Here is a 22,906-nt window from a genome sequence, read left to right as displayed (position 1 = left end):
CATAATTGCATTTCTATTAATATTTAAAAAAAAAAAAAAATCTAAAAATGCGAAAGGATAATACACTTCGTTGATTTCTACTTAATTCTTTTTTTTGTTTGATTGTTTTTATTTACTTGTACGTTTATTGTCTTGTCCATTTAGGTCACACGTGATGTGAAGATAAAAAGGTTAGGTAGACCAGACTGAAGGTTATGTTGGAATTCACCTTTTGTGCTTTGTAGTTAATCAGTTGACTATTGCATTCAGAGATCTCTTAAGTTATCAGAAGGTCTTTTTAATTGCAGCACATCAAACAACTTTAGCATTCTTCAGGGACAGCTATTCCCCATTGTCAAGCCAGCCCTTTTACTCCGCTTCAAAAGGCATCCTCAAGTAGGTATGATCAGAAAATATAACAGCGAGGCAACCGAATGACTGCACTTCATAACCGTTACCTAAGCTTTGAGTTCACCTGCTCTGCATTTTTCCATTCATCTCGGGCACTACAATGTAATCTCCAGTCGGACATGTTAAAAAATAAAGTTACTATGTACGTTCCTAGAGAGATGGATTTTAACTCTTTCGTCTCTTTTTTAAGTTGCTCCAGAGGAATGCCTATTCAAAATAAAATAATGAAAAATGTGAATCAATTTTTTTTTGTGGCAGGGTTTCAGCAGGGAAAAGTATTTTCTATTGAAATCTTCTTTCCTGCTTTTCTGTTATGTGTAGTTTAACTTTCTATTTGCAGTTATTAAAATGATTACTTTTTTAAAATGTTTTTCTAGCCATTGATCTGCAGTGTGCAATAGCTACCGTTACGCACATTTCTTGAAAAGACCTGAAACCCAGAAGGAGCCTTCCTGGACTGGCATCCAAAGATTGTCTTTATTAATTTAAAGGAGTGCTAACCAGTACTATAAAATCCATTTTCTTACACCCGATCAGCTTTATTAATATTATTACTGCTCCCCTTTTATTGTACTGAATATCTCTTAGTTCTTCACTTCTTTTTCTAAGTGCACTGGCTACTGGTGATCACCATCATAGCAATCACTATACACAATGCCAGAGTATTCATGTTTCATGAGCACTATTTAAAAAAATAAAAAAATAATAATCCAATTTAATAATTTTTTAAATCTAATGTCAACTAGAATTTGGTATACAAGACTACACTTGTCACCACTTTAGTTGAAAATGTCCTCACTCTTGTGTCATTAACTATCTATCTAACGACATTTCAACTGAATTTACAGTTCTTTAGAATTAAGCTTTATTTCTGACAGCTGTTTTTTTTTTCTTAATTTTTTTTTTTTTTTTACTGGTAACTCAATTAAATGAGTCTTTCAATACCTCGGACCAAAATAACTCAACTCCGATCTCTATGTTAATTTTGGTAGAAGACACTGAAACTAAAGTTACTTACTGCTGAAAGAGTTAAAACACTAGACTTTACCATGAGCTGTATATTTATCTAAAACACAAGAAAAAAACCTCAAACCCATAATAATGTATTCTTTGTTACTGCTGATCTAAATAAATCAAATATTTCCTCAAAGGGCTTATTTTAGGAAAGGAACAGTCGTTTCCTTATGTGGTTATTTACACCCACACTACAGCAAGAGATCAATAGAAAGAAGACATAGCTATTTATAGTTCTGCATTACATGACGATGAGCTAGAGTTATTTGCATGGTATCAGATTTGTTATGAGGCTAACAGGGAAGATAATGTACCTGTCAAGCAATATAGAGGCATTCAAGGTGAAGATCTAATGCTAAAGCTGCAATGGTTTTGATGTCAAACTAATCAATAAAAAAGGTTCATGAGCTGCACTGTGACTATTGCTCCAAGGATTAGCATAAATCAGCATTAAAATATTGCAATGCTGAGACAGTGCATCAAGTAATGTTTGCAAATAGGTTAACAACTAGCTGTAGTCACTTCTTAAAAGCATGACCTTACCGCTCACCACAGTATTGTAAATTACTAAGATTGTGTTTATTTCTAACAGAGCTGTCATCTTATTCTTACGTCTGCAGTATGTGTGGTTCAGCCTAGATGAAACACACCTCCCTGCATCTGACACCCTACACAATAATGTACTGTGCTATCTGTTCCTGATAAGATGGTACCATTCATCTTAAAACCCCTTTTCCATTTTGTTTGATTGCATGCACAATACTTGGAGAGCTATATATAATATTATATATATATATATATATATATAGATATATATATATATATATATATATATATATATATATATATATATATATAACATGATGTGGGTATATAGTGTACTATAGATTAATATATAGATACTTCTATTTAAATGTGATTATGATGATGAACTGTATTAACTGTAATAAATACTGTAAACTTTACTGAGATCTTTCAGTCTGTTCTGGTGGAATGATTTCTGCAATTATTGTGCTATGCAGCTTAGCAATATTAATGTTTTCTTTACTCAGTTACCAGCAATCCGGGTAGTTTAGCAAATAACACCAATGTATTATGCTGTATAGTTTTTTCTTTTACTTTCTAACAGAGGCACAACAGGGCAGCAGTGTGGAGTAGTGGTTAGGGCTCTGGACTCTTGACCGGAGGGTTGTGGGTTCAATCCCCAGTGGGGGACACTACTGTTGTACCCTTGAGCAAGGTACTTTACCTAGATTGCTCCAGTAAAAACCCAACTGTATAAATGGGTAATTGTATGTAAAAATAATGTGATATCTGTATAATGTGAAATAATGTGATATGTTGTAACAATTGTAAGTCGCCCTGGATAAGGGCGTCTGCTAAGAAATAAATAATAATAATAATAATAATGTGTTATATAAAAAAAAAAAAAAAACTGGCTGCACTCTTTTCCTTGAGCTGGGTTTAGAATGACTGCAGTCCCTACAGCACACCAGCATTGTGGAACCCACGGTTTCGAACAAAACCACCAGTTTCAGAGATGATCCCATGTAATTGTGCCAAATTGTGTGCTCTCTTGTTGAGGTGTATTGCAACAGCCCAGTGACAACTAATTTAGCTGGATTCAAATCCAGTTCACGTCAGGTGGAACGGTATTAACTAAACACCTAAAATCATACATACAAATTGGCAGACTATCATTGTGGAATACCCTCTCTTTAAATGAACTCTCCCAAGTTTCTATCGACTTATCTTTATAATCATTAAACATCAAATAAAGTGCTCCTTAGATAATGTAGGCTCTAAAAATAGTGCTCCATACTGGCACAGTAATACAAGATGAGTAATATGATGGATAGGCTTGACTATGGCCAATCATAACTTTCAATTTCCACACTAAAGCTAGCAAACTATAATTTAGAATGATATGGTCAATGAAAGATTCTTAAAGGCACTGTCATCTGAAAAGCATGTGATGGGGGGGGGGGGGGGGGGGGGAGTAGATTCTTGAAATTCCAAGATAAGTAAAGATTCATAAATGTAGCTTTTGAAGTATACAGTAAATTATGATTTGTGTATCATCTTTCTAGTGGTTTCAAACAGAAATAGATTCTCAAAATTAGGACATTTTCTAGAATAACCAAAAAAGACTGAAACTGTTTTTAACTTCTCATCATCACATGCAGTAACGAACAAAATTTAATTTAAGAGAAAACACAAAGGAATTAAGCAATATTGAATAACAATTTTAATAAATTCGTTTTGACATCTACAGCTTTGAGGAGACAACCATGCTATTGGAGTAAATATCTTGTTTCTCCTGTTCTGCTAAAGTAAAATATAAAATGGCTCTGCTTATTAGAATGATTGTATAGTCACTAAAATATAAATCAGCAGCTAAGATTCAAGGATTTCAAGCCATTGGAAATGAATATTGATAATTCCTTATGATTTGTGGTGTCACTGCTGTACGACACATAGTTCTTGTTGCATCAGCATATCACTTTTCGAAAGTATTACCTGTATAATGTATTAAAGAAAGATAACTGCTCAGTACTCAAAACACTTAATAATTGTTATATATCAAATTATTTTCTTATAATACTAATCAATGGTCAAATGCTACTGAACATAAAACGTGAACAAAAAAGCTTTGGAAAATTTGGAAAATTCCAGGTTTGGAAAATTCGTGAATTTGAGTTTCCAGGATACTGTGGTAAGCTGTTGCATTCTATACTGTAAATCCCCATGCTGCATTTGATTCGATGATCAGCTTTCAATATTTAACTAACATATGTACATAATGACAACACATTCAAGCTTAATCTATATATTTATTGCATGGTGAACTCAGAGATACACATGTTTTATAAGACAATGGAGAAGACAAAGAAACACTGTTAATAATCTCATGGACAGCTACACATAACAGCATTGGAGTATTTAGCATTAAAGCAATTGTCATCCAAGATTATAGATATACACAAGTAAAAAATATTCTCAACCAGACTTGTCACAATATCTAAAAGTGAATTTAAAAGGTTTTACGCATTTGATTTTTTCTGAGACAGGTTGATCTTATCCCCAAGGCTAAGCGCCATTCCCTGTAATGAGAAATAAAACAGTACAAAATATATAGGTAATAAAAAGAACACCAGTGTCAATGTATTCAGAAATAAAGAACATTCTATTTCTATTGTTGTCATTACGTTATATCTGGCATCACTCAGGCATTCATGAAAACTACAAAAGTCATACATTCCCTGTAAAAAATACCTTGTGGCTACAACTTACACAGCACCAATGTCAAACTATACAGACCACAAGATGTCTTCATGTTATGCTGTGCAATTGTGCCAAGTTAGCAAGTTAAGGAACTTGTAAATGGCCATTTCCAAAACGTATGAAATAATAATAGTTATGCTGTAATCTCTCCCCCCCACCCACCCGTAAGGTCAGTCACATTTTAAAATGCTACCTTATTATTTTTGATTCAATAGCATTAATGCACGTACTGATATTTACAAAGCGAGATATTAACCAGCAAGTTGTTACCTGACTCTTTGCTCGGATACGAATGTGCCCGTTGACTGGTGCGTCTGGTCCAAGGTGGATTGGTTTCTCAATGCTGACGTTAGCGAGAGCATCTTCTCCAAATATGGAACGAGCATACAGATTGGCAGCCATGAAACCACAAAAGCCAGAAAGAGCCTAACCAGGGAATATGCAAAGAGATTAGCAATCTCACAAAAAAATACAATTATTTACACATACACACACAGTGCTACCCCGTTACAACGTGACCCGTTATAGTGCGGAATCGGTTATAACACGGTAAGGTCATGGCTCCCATTTCCCCCATAATGCAATTTGACTCGCAAACATTAGGTGAACGTTTCAGATACTTTAAGTGATCCTGGTGATGTTATAGTGAAATATGATAGGATAAATTGTAATAGAAACTCAAAAAAAAAGAAAAAAGAAAACCTACAACACTGTTTTATTGCTGTTTTTACATTACCGTATTTAAAACGCATTTAATTTGAAACTGGGACATATGGTACTTATAAAGCTCCTGTGCTTGCACTATATATTTTTTTATGAAAGTAAAAACAAACTGCCCTTTAATGTTACAAAACAAGTATGAAACAATACAAGAGTGTATAAACATCCTTGGATTCTGTGTTGTTATAAAACATATACAATTCAAATAAGAGTGGTGTAAACTTTAAACTGGTGGAATAGCAGTTTCTACTATACTGTATATATTGTAACGACCCGGGATTTATACTGTTGCAGGACTGGTCTTTATGTTAGCAGGGACGCGGTAAGCTTGCCTCAGCTGGGATTGGTGGGTGACGTCCGGGGAGGCAGGGACATGAAAGCATATATTAGGGTGCCCACATCAACGCGGGCAGAGCTGAGTGAGACAACAAGCTGCTGTGAGAGTGAAAGACTGTTTGTTGTTTTTGGTGAGGCCCAGGCTAACAGGGGCCGGAAATAATCCTCCCAATAAACTGTGGATTCGAGTACCTGCAAATTGTGTGTGTCTCATTTTCCACCGTACGCTACAATAATAATTTGGCTTGTGGGCATTGTAAATCATTTTGCAAACAAAAATGGCAATAATTGTTTTAATGGCGAAACACAAATAACGTGGTCTCCTAATTATTGACCCTGACAACCACATTATAACAGGGTAGCACTGTATGTATGTATATAGCATCAGTGACCATAAATATTTCAACTGATTATAATCAATTGAAATATTTATGGTCACTGAAGCTATACTGTGTATTTATTAACATGGCAATGACATAATTCTTTGTCAAAGTCAATCCTCCTAACTCCCTTTATTACAAAGAATAGCCACAGGCTCCCTCTGATCTATGCCTAAAGACTGCCTTTTACTCAAGACAAATCAGCTGGTGTAAAGGAAAAAATTAAACTTAACATTTTTGTATTATTATTATTATATATTCTTCGCAAAAGACAGAAATGTCTATTAAAAGCAATTAATTTCTTGATGTCCATATTGCTTTGTAATGTTAAATCACTTCTCCACCCTATCTAATCTTTTGCTGGTGGCAGAGGTCTACCTCACTGCACTACAGTCCTGTCTTTACTGTACATTTCATTCAGAATGGTGTTTTTACACACAATAGAAGCATTTTACCTTTTCTGGAGTCAGGCACTTCATGTTGGTAGACTTAAGGATATGTTGCAGATACTCATTGAGATCTACGATATTGGTATTAACTGTTACCTTAAAGAATAGAACAAATATATATATATGTTTAAGTACATTCTCTGTATGAATTACTATACATCTAATATAAGTGACAATTACAATGAAAACAGATATTGGGCAGCAGTGTGGACTAGTGGTTAGGGCTCTGGACTCTTGACCGTAGGGTTGTGGGTTCAATCCCCAGTGGAGGACACTGCTGCTGTACCCTTGAGCAAGGTACTTTACCTAGATTGCTCCAGTAAAAAGCCAACTGTATAAATGGGTAATTGTATGTAAAAATAATGTGATATCTTGTAACAATTGTAAGTCGCCCTGGATAAGGGCGTCTGCTAAGAAATACATAATTAAAGATATGTTTTATCTCTCTAAAATTGTAACTGTAGATGTTAAAGTTGTGTGGTGTATACAAAAGGTAGAAAATGTGCATTATTTTCTTAAAGATTGCGTTCTCTCTTCCTCTTACCTTGTTTTCCCATTCAAATTCAGCCCACATTTGACGGAACTCTGCATCTGTGCAAGATGCAGGTTGAATGTAGTCCATAATATCTATATGAATGTCACTCAGGACTACGCAGTTTCGGTCACTGGCTGCACCAGAAACATCATATACTAGAAAGACAAGGATCAGTTATTTTTTTTATCTGACCTGTTATAAGCAATCTTAGTAAACTACAGTTGACAAAACTGTGTTTGTACTTCAATGACATATAATAATATTTATGAAATGGCTAAATGTTCAATTTACTGTACTTACCAATGTTACCAAATATGATGCCATTTTCTGTAGAAGCCACTTTAACATTTGCCTTTATGTTTGCAAAATCATGTGGTGCCAGAGTGAGAGGGGATGGTTTTTCCACCAGTTTCAAATCTCCTGTTGAAGCAACAAAAATAAATCAACATTCAGAACTACAGATTGTACCCTTTTTTTTTTAATACTAACATAACGCTAGTGACTATAATCGTATCATTTATATTAAGCAGAAGAACCACAGTACTGTAACTCTCAGGAAACCAATTTAGTTACTTTGCACTAGAGAGGCTTGTTGTACAACAGCACCATCTAGTGCTCTCAAAGTGTTACAACAATATATGTTTTGTAGTCAATGGATTAAAAATCAGATACTCTACAGGTGTATCACAATGTGAAAAAGAAAATCTTGTTTAAATAATCCTCACTTCCTAAAAACTGCATAAATGATGAATCAACTACTCATCCTTTACCTAGTGTGGCCAGTTCTAGTGTGCAGTTTTGCAGTGTGTCACTGGTCTGGTTGACAACAAGCACATCCAGTACAATATCATACTGATTCACATGAACATAGGCTTCTGCATAGACTGGATCTGAGAAACCCGTCAGCTGGGTGACCTGAAATGCAAAACAAAATAAAACTGTAAATCATAACATACCCACAATTATTATATTTGTTTATTACAGTCTAAACAATAAAAAAATGTCATGGAATAGTCCTTTGAATTGATGCTTTCTAGAAACCGATACTGCCAAAAACTAACAAGTATTTTACATGCATTTTAAAATGTCCTTTTATCATTGCATTTCTGGGATTCCCTTTAATAGAAATCCTAATGCAAGACTAGCACAGTTCTCTGAAGACTACTTCCTTTTCATAGAGAAGATTACTGATTTTCACAGTTTGAGTAAACACAACATACCTTATTGAGTTTGGAAGCCAGGGGGTTAGCTGCTTCTTTCCTCTGAGTGTTGCCCATGGCTGCGAGCAGGCTCAGCTGGAACTGGTCTTCTTTTGATGTCATCTCATTCTTAGCTGTGAGCTGCATGAAGGAGATGGGGTCGTCTGCCTGTACTGTTACACTCCTCTTCTCAGATTCTTTCTGAAGAAACAAGAAAAAGAGCACACATTTGCTTAAATTGTTTAATATAAAACATACAAGAGACTCAAATATATAACTAAATGTTCTAAATAGGAATATATTAAGCAGTGAAAATATACATTCTTGATTACTTGACTAACAGTTAGAGGAATGAATGCACTAAAACTGCTAATTCACAGCTTATTATGTTTAAGTAGTAGAGTCGTGGAAAGTCTCACCTTTTGAGAGAGCTTCTCCTCCTCAAGTTTCACAGACAGCATGTGGGAGAGAGATTTCCTGCACTCTTTGTTAAAGATTTCATTCATCAGGGGAGAGCACTCAGACAACACCTTGAGGCACAGGGAGATACGATCCACATCGTCATCTGTGATCGGCTTCTTGGGAAGGGATGACTTCCCAAGGTGCAGAATGGTGGCCATGATCAGCATAGCCTCAGCGATGAAGGCCTATAAAAAGAGCAATTCATAAAAATCAATTTAGACAAGATAAAAGGAAACAAAAAAAAGCCAAGAAATGTAATGACTAGAACAAAGATTAGGGACATGGATGCAATACAGCAGATTTGCAAACTCTTGATTAATCAATAAGAAACATTTAAAAGACTTACATCCCTCAATTATACAAAATAATACTAAGCCTTAATGTTTTAGGTGTGCATTTTGTGTATGCTATAAATGGTACAGTAATAAATTAAAGAATACTGTCATTCATTAACACTAATAAAGTTAGCTGAAGTTTTACTTACATTATGTTTCCTTTTATCCTGCACAATGGCCACATACCGCAGGGCAACCTTGGTAAGAGTTGTAGCTAGCGCAGCAGCAACAAAGAAATCTCCATCCATCATAAACCCTCGCAGAGGGGGTCTAAAAGGAAAGGCAGTACCTTACAGTGACGAATGACAATTTCATTCTGACTTATGTACAGTTTACACAGAGCAAGAACACATCCGTTGGAAGTGTAAATACTGTTTTAATAACAAACTGAATAGGAGTATGTCTTTACATTTGTAATGAAGTACTACACTTCCTTGGAAAGCAGATAAGAAATAATACATAAAAATGTCCTAAATTGACAGCAAGCAGACACAAACATAAATGTAACTGAGTTACTTTAAAGTAACTCTTATTCAGTACCTATCCTCATCCTTTTTGGATGGCCGTGAGCTGCTGAGAGCACTCTGTGTGGCATAGGTGCCCATTTCTGTAACCAGTTTCTGAGTAGGTGCCACTGATACCTCCTCTTCAGATTTGACTTCACCTGCTTCTTTCTTGATCTCATTCTCCACTATGGGGATCTGCAAAACACAGAATGTGAAAAAGTACATTAGATACAACATTTAATGTATAAAACAGTAGATCACCAATATAGTACAAAAAACTTTGAACACTGGACCTTAACAAAAAAAGTCAACATATGTTATTTTCACAAGGTATCCTTGACATAAAACTGACCTGTCCTGCATTTAATTTTATGTATGCAATGAAACTGCAGACATTGCACATAATTCTAAAACCCACTTGTTATTATATGGCAGCATGCATGGCCTAAAGCATCATACATGTTATTGTTACAGAGGAAAAACAACTTAGTCAAGTTGCCCGTACCTCTCCCAAAGACCTTCGGACCTCGGTCATGACGCTCTGAATGTCTTCCTTTGTATTACAGTATTCTCCCAGGATCCAAAGGGCACCTCTGTAAATCCTGCGTTTACAGAAACAATTTTTTTTTTTCTTTTTAGTATCCCCTTGCACACATTTCTCTTATAAAAATAAATAAATGACTGAATATTCTCAATCTTACTTCACAGTTTTTATAGCATGGAAGACTTCCAGCATCTTCTCAATGATAAGGGGCCTGAGGTTATCAAACCTCTGGATGGCTTCTCGCACAAACTCTAGCACGTCAGCAGCAGCTGCCTCATTACTGTCACTCAGGAACTCCATCAACTAGCAGAAACAAACAAAGGTTGTGATCAAGCTGTTTACATTAAAATACACTGTCCTGGATGCTGCTTTACAGAGTTTCACTGCTGCAGCAGAAACTATGAAGGCATAGACCAACTATTAAGATGTATTCCAGGATTACAGTGAGCTTTTTGATTAATAATGTCAAATTATATTTTTCAAATGATTTAGCTTTTTATTTATGCATAAAGGCCTAGGCTTCAATAATAATAATAATAATAATAATAATAATAATAATAATAATAATAATAATAATAATAGGATAGAATGATGAATACCTGATTGCACACATTTTATTGCAACTTATAGTAACCTAGAGATAAAAAAAAGGATAAAATACTGCATCTGCAATTATAACTCACCACAGGGATAACATTTGCTGCCATATCAGGGAAGCGGACGCTGCAGGAGTGCAATGTTCGGACAAGCAGCTGTCTGTACTTGTCTGTGTCTTCATGCTCTGTCACATTATTTGTTTTGATAACTTCTTTTTTGAGAACAATAACCAACTGTAAAGAAGGCAATAAATAAATGAGTACATACTTTTAAAAATAAATGGCATCATGAATAATGAGAAACTATACTGAAATAGGAAAGACAGTCCCAAACCTCTTCCACGTTGCGCGAAGAAACAAGATCAAGGGCAAGCTGCAGGGTTTTCTTGCGCACTTCTAAATCTGGAGTGCTCAGAACTCGGAGGATGTCCATTACCAGGTCCTGCAAGACATACGCTTTATGATGAGGAACATATACTGGAAACTATTTATTATAAAGTCACATTTTCACAAAAATGTGTGTCATTTTAAAACTCAGGGGCCAGTATTTCAGTAAATTATTAGCTCATTGAATTAATGTGATCTGCAAGTATTATGATTACTTGCAACTGCGGAAATATAACTACTTTCATATAAAAATCTTTGTAAAACACACACAAAAAAAGCCTTTTGAATAGTTTACCTGTAGCACACGTTCATGAGTAGGATGCTCCTTTAATTCAATAAGACGATCAAGGACAATCAGCTTCACATTGTTATCACTCTCCTTAATAATCAGATCAATGTAGCACTGAGCAGCAGCCTGGAAAACACCAGAAGAAAAACATTAAATAAATCAAACTACTGAACTGTTTGAATAAATAACTGAAAACGAGCAGTTGAAATGCAGGCAAACAGGAAATAGTCCACTGTCTTCTCTACATACTGAGTTGAGAGGTGAGAATTTTAATCTTTACCAAGGCAGAATAGGGTTTATGACTTTTCATAAAACAGCGAGTCCTTTCTTTACCAGAATTAGACTTTGTTAGTTTTCTGGTGTGAATATTGAATGGGCCCTACCTTAATTGCAGTTGGTGCACTGGAGAGAGTCACTAATGTTCCTGCTGCTTCATATTTCACTGCAGGACTGGATGATTGCAGAAGATTGTAGATACAGCGGATGAACCGAGCTCTTTCTGAAGGATTGGCATGACATACCTACACCAAGAAAAATGAGTTATTTATCTCTGTCACTGAGTTAACTTTCCATCAGGGAACCATCAACATGGTAGCTATCTTTACACAGGCGAAATGTCTCAACTACAAAAATGCACAATGGAGAGTGCAATTAATTAACTGTATAGAGCAAATGTGCAATACACACAAATAGTAGGGCTGAAATGACAATAGCAACCTTAATATCGACTCCACCTAATTTCATATTTACCTTGCAGGTGTTCTAACAACAGGTAGTACAACAGAAATATAATGGAGAGAGCAATAGACTCTCTTTTGTTTACAATGAGCAAGCTGAAGTAAGAGACTTCCAGTATAAATTTAATCTACACGCACCTTGTAAATCAGCTCAACAATAACCAACTGAAGGATGTCTCCGAATGTATGAACCTGATCTATGCAGGTACTAAGGTAATCCAAGGCTCGGTCCTGAGAGATAAATAAAGAGATCTTACATAAGAACATAAGAAAGTTTACACACGAGAGGAGGCTACTCAGCCCATCTTACTCGTTTGGTTGTTAGTAGCTTATTGATCCCAGAATCTCATCAAGCAGCTTCTTGAAGGATCCCAGGGTGTCAGCTTCAACAACATTACTGGGGAGTTGGTTCCAGACCCTCACAATTCTCTGTGTAAAAAAGTGCCTCCTATTTTCTGTTCTGAATGTCCCTTTATCTAATCTCCATTTATGACCCCTGGTCCTTTTTTCTTTTTTCAAGTTTACTCAGTTTTTTTTACTCAGTTAAACAGATTTGCATACAGGTTTGCACTATTTACTGCTAAAAAGAAAGTAGATATTTACCACATTAACAGTACAGAGCATACCATTTGTTTTGTTTTACAATTAATACCAAACCACTAAATTATTTACATTAACAGACAGCAAAGAAATGACCTGTTAATGACTTTATTTTAGGAGTTTAAAAACAAACAGGGAACCTGGACAGCTGTAGTACCTGATCAGCATGAATGAGCATCATAAAAGCATTTCTCTTGCAGCTGGCATCCTTCTCATTTACCAGGAAGTCGTGGATCAGTTCAGGAGCATCAGGAATTAAATTTTCAAAATTTCTACCAAAAATAAATAAAAGCGATTGCGTAAAAATACTTTTTTTAAACAGAAGAGTTTTTAGAGTATCTGACAATATGTTTAAAATAAATCAGGGCACCACAGAATGCACATATTTTTTCCATTCTGAAAAAGTAATGCTTCTAGACCCAGGATTGTTTTTCCTCCCACTTATTCAGGAATAAAAATAAATAATAATAATACATATCCACCTGTAAATGGTGTAAATAGCTAGGACAGCATTTCTGCGCACATAGCTGTGCCGATGCTCCAGACATGCACGGATTGCTGGCATCAGGGGCTCCAGCAGCTCTGACTCTTTCAGTTTACAAAGGAAGCGCAAGGTGGATCCACGGATGAATTCATTGGGATGCTGTAGGTCCTGGAAACACAGAAAGCAAAACATAAGACACCAGGCCAAATATGCATTTACAAATATCATAATTATAAATAAGGATCCTTAAAATACTTTTTTTTTTATGTTTCAACATAAAAGCCATTATTCTTACAGGTAAGCTTTTTCTTTAAATATAATATATAGTATTTTGTTGTACTGACATTTGGTGGTGTAACAATGTAACAAATGCCATTAACAAAAAATGTTTGCAAATATTATTTATAATAACTTAGAGGTGATTATTTCCATGTAATCAAACATACCAACTGAAGTACTGCTGTTAAATTTAGAATAGTACAAATAAAAGTAATACACGTGACCTACTGTATGACAAAATGCACAATAAATGATTGGATTACCTTTCTGTAAGCATCACAGACCAAGATCATCTCCTGCAGCAGTTTACCATCAGGGGTGGTCTTGGGCACTATCTCCCAGAACACCAGCAGGAGCTTTTTAATCGTGTGGTCCTGAAGAGGTAGGACAAAGCGAATGATCGTCATCAGAAGCCCTGGAAGCTTCTCTCCATTCAGAATCATAATGATCACCTTCTTCAGGGCCTCTGTTTTTGACTTGATGTCTCCTTTTTCTAAAGATAGAAGAAAAAAATAAAGAAGCTTTAATAGCAACAAGCTAAGAAAACTGACCACGAAACATGATCCTATATATTTTAAAAATAACTGTGTATATTGTATGCATGCATTCACAGAATGAAAAACAAACAAACAATCTCAAGATGTAGCTGGTACTGTATGTGTAATAAGTACTTGTAACGAATGTCTGTGCACCTGGCCTACATCTCATTCAGAGCAAATATAAACTGGGTTCACTTACCAAGGTCCGCTTTCATACTTATTTCCGATGGAGGTTCTGAGTCCATGGCGACATTTATGAGGGTGTAACAAACGTTTTCTGCGGCTGTCATTTTGCCGGCTTTGTAAAGCTATTAATGGGAGGAAACTTCAATGACAAATCAGCTCTGAAGAGACACTAATAAAAAGAAAAAAACAATGTATCATTTAATTTTCAGATTACACACATATCAATTTTCTTGTTTACCACTTTTCGTAAAGCATACGTGGCCCCATTAGATTAGCCAAGTGTTTTTAACGATCATTAATTTGTCTTGTATCATAACTGTGTCTTAGTGTTTAAAGGTATCGCTAAATGTTCATGGCATTTTTTTTTTAATTGCATTAGTTACTTTATTAAAGGAAAGATCATGTGTTATTAAAACCTGCAGCTGATTAAATGCCGTTTACTCAGTCATACATAAACTTAAACTAACCAGTTTTCTAACTATGCTATATGCTGATAACAAGGTTACTGGACATTCACGACAATCCGACACGAGTACAGTCTACAGTTAGTCGCTAACATACTTGCAAAAACAGTCGTTTCTTAATGTGAATAGCTAAACCTGCTGATAATTTACAATCCCTGTACTGTAGTTCCATAGCTGTTCTTTACTTGCCAAGGGAGCTTGGCCTAAGAAGACAGGCCTCAGGGAGCCAACTCAACAGCTATTCAAAACGTGTTAAAAATCAAAAAACGAAAGCATGCAATACGAAGGAAATCAAATAAGACCAATTACAAATATGCACATTCTTGTAAATCCATCTCGGTTTTTCCGTACACACAGGAACATGTATGTTAAAATAAACGTCTTCCTGTTTTCAATTACAACACTCAGTGCCTTGTTGGAAGTTTACCTGAGTAATGAATGATATGGAGCTTCAATAGAAAGGTTGCTTTAATATATACATTCACGGATACTGCAAAATCTACATGTAAATAAGGTAATACTATACATGTATGAAGTGTGTTTTTATTTTTCGTTTTTTCTCCTTTTCTTTGCCTCCCTTCTTCAGCTTCACTCTCAGCTCACTGGGCTACCCAGCTGCTCAGCGCTGCAACATCCCGGTGACGTGGAACTGCAGTCTGTGAGCCACAGCAGTACTACAGGAAGCCGAGAGGAACAGAATCCACCAACAGGCGAAAAACTAAGGCGTTTCGAAATGTACACCCACATCACTGATGTTGTGTAAATGGTAGATTATCGAATTCTATATTACATTGTGTTGAAAAGAAGTAAATGCATAACATCCTGACTTTGTGGGCAGGGGGAGGGGACATGGTCCTACAATACATTTAAATGGATGCTTTATGTAATGTATTCCAATTTCTTTACCTTTTTTTATATACTATTATTTTTTATGATTCTCTACATAGACAGTTGTTTGCCATTCTAAAATCCAGCAATAATTACTTCTGAAAATATATTAAGGCTGATTGTGGGGAACTTTAATGTGGAATCATATTAGCAGTCTTTGCATTATGCTTACCATATTCTGGATCTTAAAAAAAATGCATAATATAAAGATATATACTCCCCAGCACTTTTTTGTTGCATATATGGAGTTTGACATTGATGCACATACAAATGGATGTTCTTTAGCACATGTTAATGAATGTTACATAATCTGGGGTATATGGAGGCTGTTAGTCTGTCCAACTGCCTGTCTGCACATATATACATTTTGACAAATCTTGTGAAGAACCGCTTGTGATGAAACTTGATAAAGGCATTTAGAACAACAATTGCTATTATAAGAACATGGGGGTACACAGAGGCTGCCCGTCTGTATGTCTCATTGTTACCCTTCATGTAGAATGATGTCACATGAAATTTAGAATACATATGCTCCATCTTCCTGTTGCAAGACAAATTCAGCCACAATGGTCAAGATACCAGATCTCAGACTTGAATGGGACTTTCATATCCATGACTGCACAAATTACTGGTGTTTCTTGAGAAATAAATTTTACAGCAACACTCTCTGAAGGAATAATATGCGATAATTATTGAACAAGGGTCACATATTCTCCTATAACGTAAACACCTTGGAGACTGGCTGCCGTGCTGACAATGTCTATTTATTTGTCCATATTGTTAGGATTAAGACAAATAGGGAATACATATATTGTATGTCTGTGACAATACAGTACTGTCTGTAAAATTATTTGAAAAATACTTTTAGATACACGTCCGTTTCACTTGCATATATCTGTTAGTTCTCTATCTGGACAAATGCACAGTGTGTGGATCTATGTGCTAGAAATGTAAGTGTACGAGTAGTTGCTTTCCTCTGTATGCAGTGTCAACCAATACAGTATCTGTTGATCTTCAGTGTTCGTTCAGATTCCAGTAAATTATCTATAAATGGGAGGTCATTCTATCGCAGCTTTCTGCTTGTGTGTCCTTCAGACTGCTGGAATCTCATTTATGTTAACATAAATTCACCAATGACACAATGAGCTGTATGGAAAATGTCAATTGGTGTACTGAGAAATTTCTTGTACAGACATTTAAAATAATACCTGGTCATCAGTCACCAATACTATTTTGTAAAACAGCAGATTTGAATTTTAAAAAGAGGAAATATTTATTTTACTGGAGACTCTTACTGTAGGCTGTAAAATTTCAGTTCATAATGTTTTATTATAGAACAGGCTATTGACAAAGTACAGGGTTCAAGCTTTTCTTTTGTGTAATGCTTGACTTCACAATTACAGTACTTTCCAAACAGTTTCTGTTTTTTTTTTTAAAAAAAAAGACTTTTGGGGAAACTTATTTTTTAATTACATTTTCAAGTTGGTTCTGATAGAAAAGCAGAAAATAACTACAGTGTTTGTAGAAATCAAAAAACAAGGTACTGAATATTATGGGATATACAGTGATGCATAAGCTGTGATCAGTTCAGAACCTTTTCAACTGAACTGATCACTGCATCAAAGTATAGTTTCAGTAAGTATTGCCATAGAAAGACATAAGGGCTTTTTGTTGTAATTATAAACTAAATAGCAGACATCAGTGCTCCATTGGTTCCTCGGCTTTTTCTGCAGCAGGCTCTTCAGTAGGTGGGACAACCTACAAAATAATAAAAATAAATAAATAACACAACAATGAAATATCTTGTATACCATTTTTATATAACTTATTGTCAGAGAATTTAGCCAATGATAGATGCAAATGAGTCAGAGAAATAGTTACATCAGCCTGAGGCCGTAGCTCCAGTTCCCCTGCCCGGTGTGTTTGTGAACTGGTGCAGGCTCAGTCCTGATCTGGAGGAGTACCATTTTCATACCCGTCCTAGTAAAACTCTTACCTTTCTCTGAGGCCTTTCTTCAAGGCCCTCAAGGAATGGTGCAACATCATCATCATCATAGATGGTGAACTCCATATCTTTGGCAATAACTCCAATGGAGACATTCTGTGAAGAGTAATAGGAATTACTTTAGACTTTGCTTCAACATGCATCCAGACAAAACACGTTAAAACCCCCTATTAAGCTAATTTAATTAGTTTGCGTATAAGCCTTTTTACACAGCGTGGTCTCCTTGTGATTTGCATGCTTACCAGTCAGAGTGATACCTAATAAGTGATAGCAAGTACCTTTGTGGTGAGGTCCTGTTCTGCAGGAAGAGTCTCTCTTAAAGCATGCAGGCCATGTTTGACAAGTTCATTTAAATTACCTATAAAATTAAACAAAAAAACAATATTAATACAAAACTTTGACCCAGCTAAATAAGAGTTTAAATGGCATGTTAAATTACTACCCCCACCCTCCCTCCCCAAACTTACAGTCAAGAAATCCATCCATGCGTCTTTCTAGATAGGTGCGTGCAGACTGAGATCTGGCTCCAATGGACATTGCTTTGCAATCAAAATAGTTAGCTGAAGGACATGTCTGGAAAATGTGAGGTCCCATGTCCTTAAACAAAAAAAAAGGCTCATTGTTATTATTAAAAATACACATTTTTCAAATTTGAATCATATCCTATATAAAACTGGTCAAAGAGATGACAATCACATAGCACATCATGCTCCTTAAGGTGACATTACCAGTGGACTAACAGAGAGGTGTCAAAAGGTAATAACATGCCCAGCTGGTAGCTTCAGATTCAACAGCATATATGAGACTACCATGTGCGCTATACACTTTGTGGATTGGAACATGGCAACCATATTGTGCTGGTAACTACTCAGCAGAGTGCTGTGATTGGCTGTTTAAGGCCCACACTGGGCAACTTATTGTCCATTCTAATCACACTTCTACCACTGTAGCCTTTATAGTGTATGGCTGTTGCAGTACAAAGGGATTGTCTTTTTTGACACAGCCTGGTGGTGTCCCTCTGGTGTTCAGGCCAGGTTATTACCCAAGTAGAATGTTTTAAGTGCCAGATGCTGTCAAACTTTGAAAAGAAAAACTTCAACAGTTCAAACAGTGATGTTTTTAGAGAATTCACAATACAGTACTATGAAGCAGTTCTTAAATGCAATTGTTATTTTTTTTACAGAATATCTAGTTTTGTTATTTATTTTGATCACCAAATAAAAGTTTTCTAGTCAACTTACATCATAACCTGCAATAAGCAATCCAACACCATATGGTCTCCTGCCATAACGTTGTGTAGGAATCTGGGTTTCTGAGGAACACATGTAAGGAAAGCAACAACTGTGCCATCTGCAACAGTTAAAGTTACATAAACTTGAACAAAAACACAATTACTGTTTCAAAACTATAGATAGGAAAAAACTAAATTACCATTTAACATGGTAATTAAAAAAATAAATAAATAAATATACAAACTACTTCAAAGATGCACACAGTCAATTTAAGTACTTTGAGAAATATATATTGCTTCCAAAATATCTTTACTACATTACTTTGCAGCAACGGATTCAATTAATTAACACACTGCGCTGGTTACAACCAGGAATCGCTTAAAGGACGTGGTTCTGAATGTCAGCTACCAATTCAAGCCAGCATAACTGCAAAGGAAAATCAGCATCCCATGTGTTTTGCTCTGCTTGTCATTGCAATAGAAGTCCTTCATTTTTTATTCTTACCCTTACTAGATACGATCACCACTATTTATGCTTTTTACTACTTTTTTTTATTTTTTTTAAACTCAGGTTAATTTAATGTTTCTTAAATACACCCAGCATATTACCATTTTTCTTACATGTGATAATTAAGCAAAACGTAACTCAATAAAACAACCAATGACCAAAGCAATGCCTAACTTGATATTATAGTAGCACAAGTGTTGGCATGAACTGTAAAAAGGATACTGCTTCCAACCAAGGAGACCAAGCGGGAAACAGGAAGGGCTCTGTCGAACACGAACCTGGAGTCAAGACACTCCTGGCGCATAAAGTTACTGTTATTGAAAAAAATAAAGAAAAACACAAAAAACAATTAGTATACTGTATTGTAAAAATGGAAATGTCAGGTGGTTAGACTTTGAATTGTATCCGCTTTTTAAAGTATTTAGCAGCTAGCTGGTGGTATGGTCAGAGGCATGCTTTGTTAGTCAGAAAACATAAAGTCTTTCTAAACCTGGCAATCAAGAGGTCATTGAGGAGACCACAAACAAAGACTAATGATATAATCACATGATGGAGTTTACTTACAAGAGAAATAACTCTCCTGGCAATGAGAACATGCATTATATTTATGCTAAGATGCAAACATAGTTTAATATTGATACAAAATAAACGTATATCACAAAGGAGCAAAATACAAACCACAGAAGCCTTGCATCAGCAGTGAGGCCAGCAATGGAAATACCAACGTGGCTGTCTACATGAAGGATTTTCTTCTGGTGAGCAGCTAGTTCCGACTGAGCTCTCTGCAGTGAGAATTTAAATAAAATGGCAGACATTAAGAAAAAATAATAAAAATACCAAGAATAATAAAACTAAATCATAGCAATGTTTATACAGGTCAAAAGAACATGCAAGACAACAGAAATACAGTCGTTAAATGTAAACTTTTACCCCCAGCAGAAATACACCCATACCTTCAATGCCACCAGCACAGCATGGGTCCTGGATTTTAGCCCAACAGTGGCTGAACCCTGTTTCACTGCTTCCATCGCATATTCAATCTGATGGATACGGCCCTGTAAAACAGATGGAGAAACACATCACATTATGATGTCCACCCCAGAGGGTACATAAACATGCTGCAGTATTCCATTTCATTTTCTACAGGGTGGTTAGGTCATTTGGACTTTCTATGCTGCTGCTATGGAAAAAAAAAAAAACTATTTATTGGATAAGAGTAATAGTTTGTACCTGTGAAATTGCTGCATTCTGCAATTTTTAAAGGTTTATCTTGCTGACCTTGAAACAATTGGTGGCCATTATTGGCAGTCAATACAATAACATTTCATCTACAAGGTGGTTTTAATTTAGTTCCGTCACCTGCCATGTTTCACAGATCACCGCTGGTTTAAGTGTTTCAAGAGTTTAAGTTCAACATGAAGTGAACTGTACAAGCTCCCACTTTCTGAGACATTTCTTTTGTCATGCGGATACTCAGATAAGTTTCCTGCTGGAAAGACACACAATGCATAGGCTAGACTTATAAAAACTGCATTGAGAATATGCACTGTAAAATATAACAACATATTTTCAATCACATTCTCAAACGCATCTATTTTAACCATGCATGTAAACTTAAGACCAATAAGTTTGCAAACAATGAAGGGGCATGGAAATTACACCATTTAGCATGAGCATCACCATAGATTGTCTCAGTGAAACAGATACCAAACTTAACAGCCTTTTGCCAATATATAACAACATTTTGAGTCATATCACAATTAAATCTTACCTGAGGGCTCCACACAGTAACATCGTTGTCATACTGATTACGGAACTGTAAAAGAAAGAAGCAGGAATGTTAGTGACTGGGAAATGTTCTCCAGAATTGTAGGATATTCCTAAAATCTTGTTAAGCACATGCGTTTCCACATCTTTGAGCCTTCTGTTGACAGTATGATTGAAATGTCAACATTTTAATACAACTCTGTAACATACACTTTGACAGTGTACACCAAATTATCACTGCTATACAATGAAAGTGCAGTTCACGACCATAACTGCAGTCATCCCTGAAAAACAGACTAAATTCCTTAAAACACTATAATCATTAACACTTTGCATTAGCCAAAACATAGCTTTACTATTAAGCAAGGCATACACAGACGTGCTTCACCTAAAGAGATAACTAGTCTTATGAGACTTAGTGTCGGACGATGCCATTATTCAACGCACAATGACCAAAGTGCACACAGTGACAAACCTATAGCTTCGAAGAGATTTTTTATTTTATTTTATTTTAAAAATGTTTAAGTCTAGCACACAATCTGTTTCCTTTACAATCACAATAATATACAGTTGCTGCTACGGTAAATAAGTAATTACTTGATCATTCCACATCTGCTCTGTTACTGTAACTTACCGAATAACAACAACAAAAACCCAATTCATTTAATTCATGTACATTAGTGTGATTTATATTTGACGCAGAGGGCATTTTAACATCACTTTTCATGAGATTTAAGACTGGTTAATATGGTTATGCATTGCAATATTCCTAGAACTATCGGTTTCATGTAAAAGGAATCAACAACCGCACACAATGTTAGAACTTTATTTATTTGAATTAATATTCTGTTCTCCTTTAATTACCATCCATAAACAAAATGTTATACCTGCACGAAAGTGAAAGTGAAAATACTAGCTAGAGTGGTCTGCTACAATTTAGCTCAATAACAAAATATATGTAGTAATATTTCGTATTGAAGTACAATAAGCGACCATCTTATAACAAACAAAAACATTATTATTTTCATAATTATTAAATAAATGCAAGTTTGTCTGGTACATTGGATAAAGTTTATATCATATCAAGATATTGCACAGGCCTTACGGTGTTTACAAAAAACATAAAAAACAGTATTGTATCTTGATTATTAAAATTCCCAATATGTCGTTTGAATTACTTTTAAAAATGTTGTAATATTTTACTTTAGGGACGAAATTGGTGCTGTGATTTTAACTCACACACACGACAATCGTAAACGCTTACTCACTGTCCCATCCCCCACATTCATTCTCTCCCAACACCAAAACTAACGATACATATCATTTTTTAATTTATTGTATAGGCCAGGTGTATTAATACAACTATATAAGCACGATTTAATGTATAAAATCCTTAAGTGTAATACTTAACCTCAATATAATGTTATTTCATTCTTACCATCTTTCCTTCCCGCTGCCGGCCTTGGTAAACTGAACTGTTATGCAGCCTATCTATTACTTTCCCCTTAACCAGAGAGCCATATTTGACGCTTTAACGAAGGGTAGAGCAGTAGATCACAGAATCATCGTGAAAAGTAATCCAGTGAGAAACTCTCTGATACAGTAATTGAAAGTTATTAGAAGTTTTGTTTTGAGGCTCATCATGTGAATTTTTACACTCCTTTTCTGCCCATTATAGTGTGTACAGTGTTCACTAATTATATGTGCAGACAGTCACTTATAAGGGGGGCTAGCCTACACATATTATTTGGAAAGTGGTGGAAAGTAAGGATTGAAAACAGAATGTTGAAT

At 35.5% G+C, this 22,906-nt stretch overlaps 2 protein-coding genes across 2 annotated transcripts; both read right to left on the bottom strand.

The window, feature by feature from the left end:
* Positions 1-4,218: 4,218 nt before the first annotated feature.
* Positions 4,219-15,455, bottom strand: LOC117434433 (coatomer subunit beta). Its single transcript, XM_034056977.3, has 22 exons — positions 15,144-15,455; positions 14,266-14,421; positions 13,791-14,020; positions 13,247-13,416; positions 12,922-13,036; positions 12,303-12,395; positions 11,811-11,948; positions 11,434-11,553; positions 11,086-11,193; positions 10,839-10,985; positions 10,313-10,458; positions 10,117-10,213; positions 9,646-9,806; positions 9,255-9,375; positions 8,728-8,955; positions 8,330-8,509; positions 7,880-8,024; positions 7,410-7,529; positions 7,119-7,264; positions 6,581-6,670; positions 4,960-5,115; positions 4,219-4,508 (listed from the first exon to the last, which is right to left on the bottom strand). The coding sequence occupies exons 2-22, from the start codon at positions 14,354-14,356 to the stop codon at positions 4,449-4,451; spliced, it is 2,862 nt and encodes a 953-aa protein (XP_033912868.1). The 5' UTR covers positions 14,357-14,421; positions 15,144-15,455; the 3' UTR covers positions 4,219-4,448.
* A 1,458-nt stretch (positions 15,456-16,913) lies between these two features.
* On the bottom strand, positions 16,914-22,669 carry LOC117434680 (proteasome subunit alpha type-1-like). The gene is made up of 10 exons (XM_034057282.3): positions 22,554-22,669; positions 21,120-21,164; positions 20,302-20,403; positions 20,027-20,130; positions 19,571-19,659; positions 18,851-18,921; positions 18,077-18,206; positions 17,888-17,967; positions 17,601-17,705; positions 16,914-17,362 (listed from the first exon to the last, which is right to left on the bottom strand). The coding sequence occupies exons 1-10, from the start codon at positions 22,554-22,556 to the stop codon at positions 17,303-17,305; spliced, it is 789 nt and encodes a 262-aa protein (XP_033913173.1). The 5' UTR covers positions 22,557-22,669; the 3' UTR covers positions 16,914-17,302.
* Positions 22,670-22,906: the final 237 nt, after the last annotated feature.

This window comes from Acipenser ruthenus, chromosome 28 (assembly GCF_902713425.1).
Source record: "Acipenser ruthenus chromosome 28, fAciRut3.2 maternal haplotype, whole genome shotgun sequence".
NCBI classification, from domain to species: domain Eukaryota; kingdom Metazoa; phylum Chordata; class Actinopteri; order Acipenseriformes; family Acipenseridae; genus Acipenser; species Acipenser ruthenus.
Note: the sequence above shows the minus strand (reverse complement) of the source record. Positions and strands in the feature narration are given on the sequence as shown.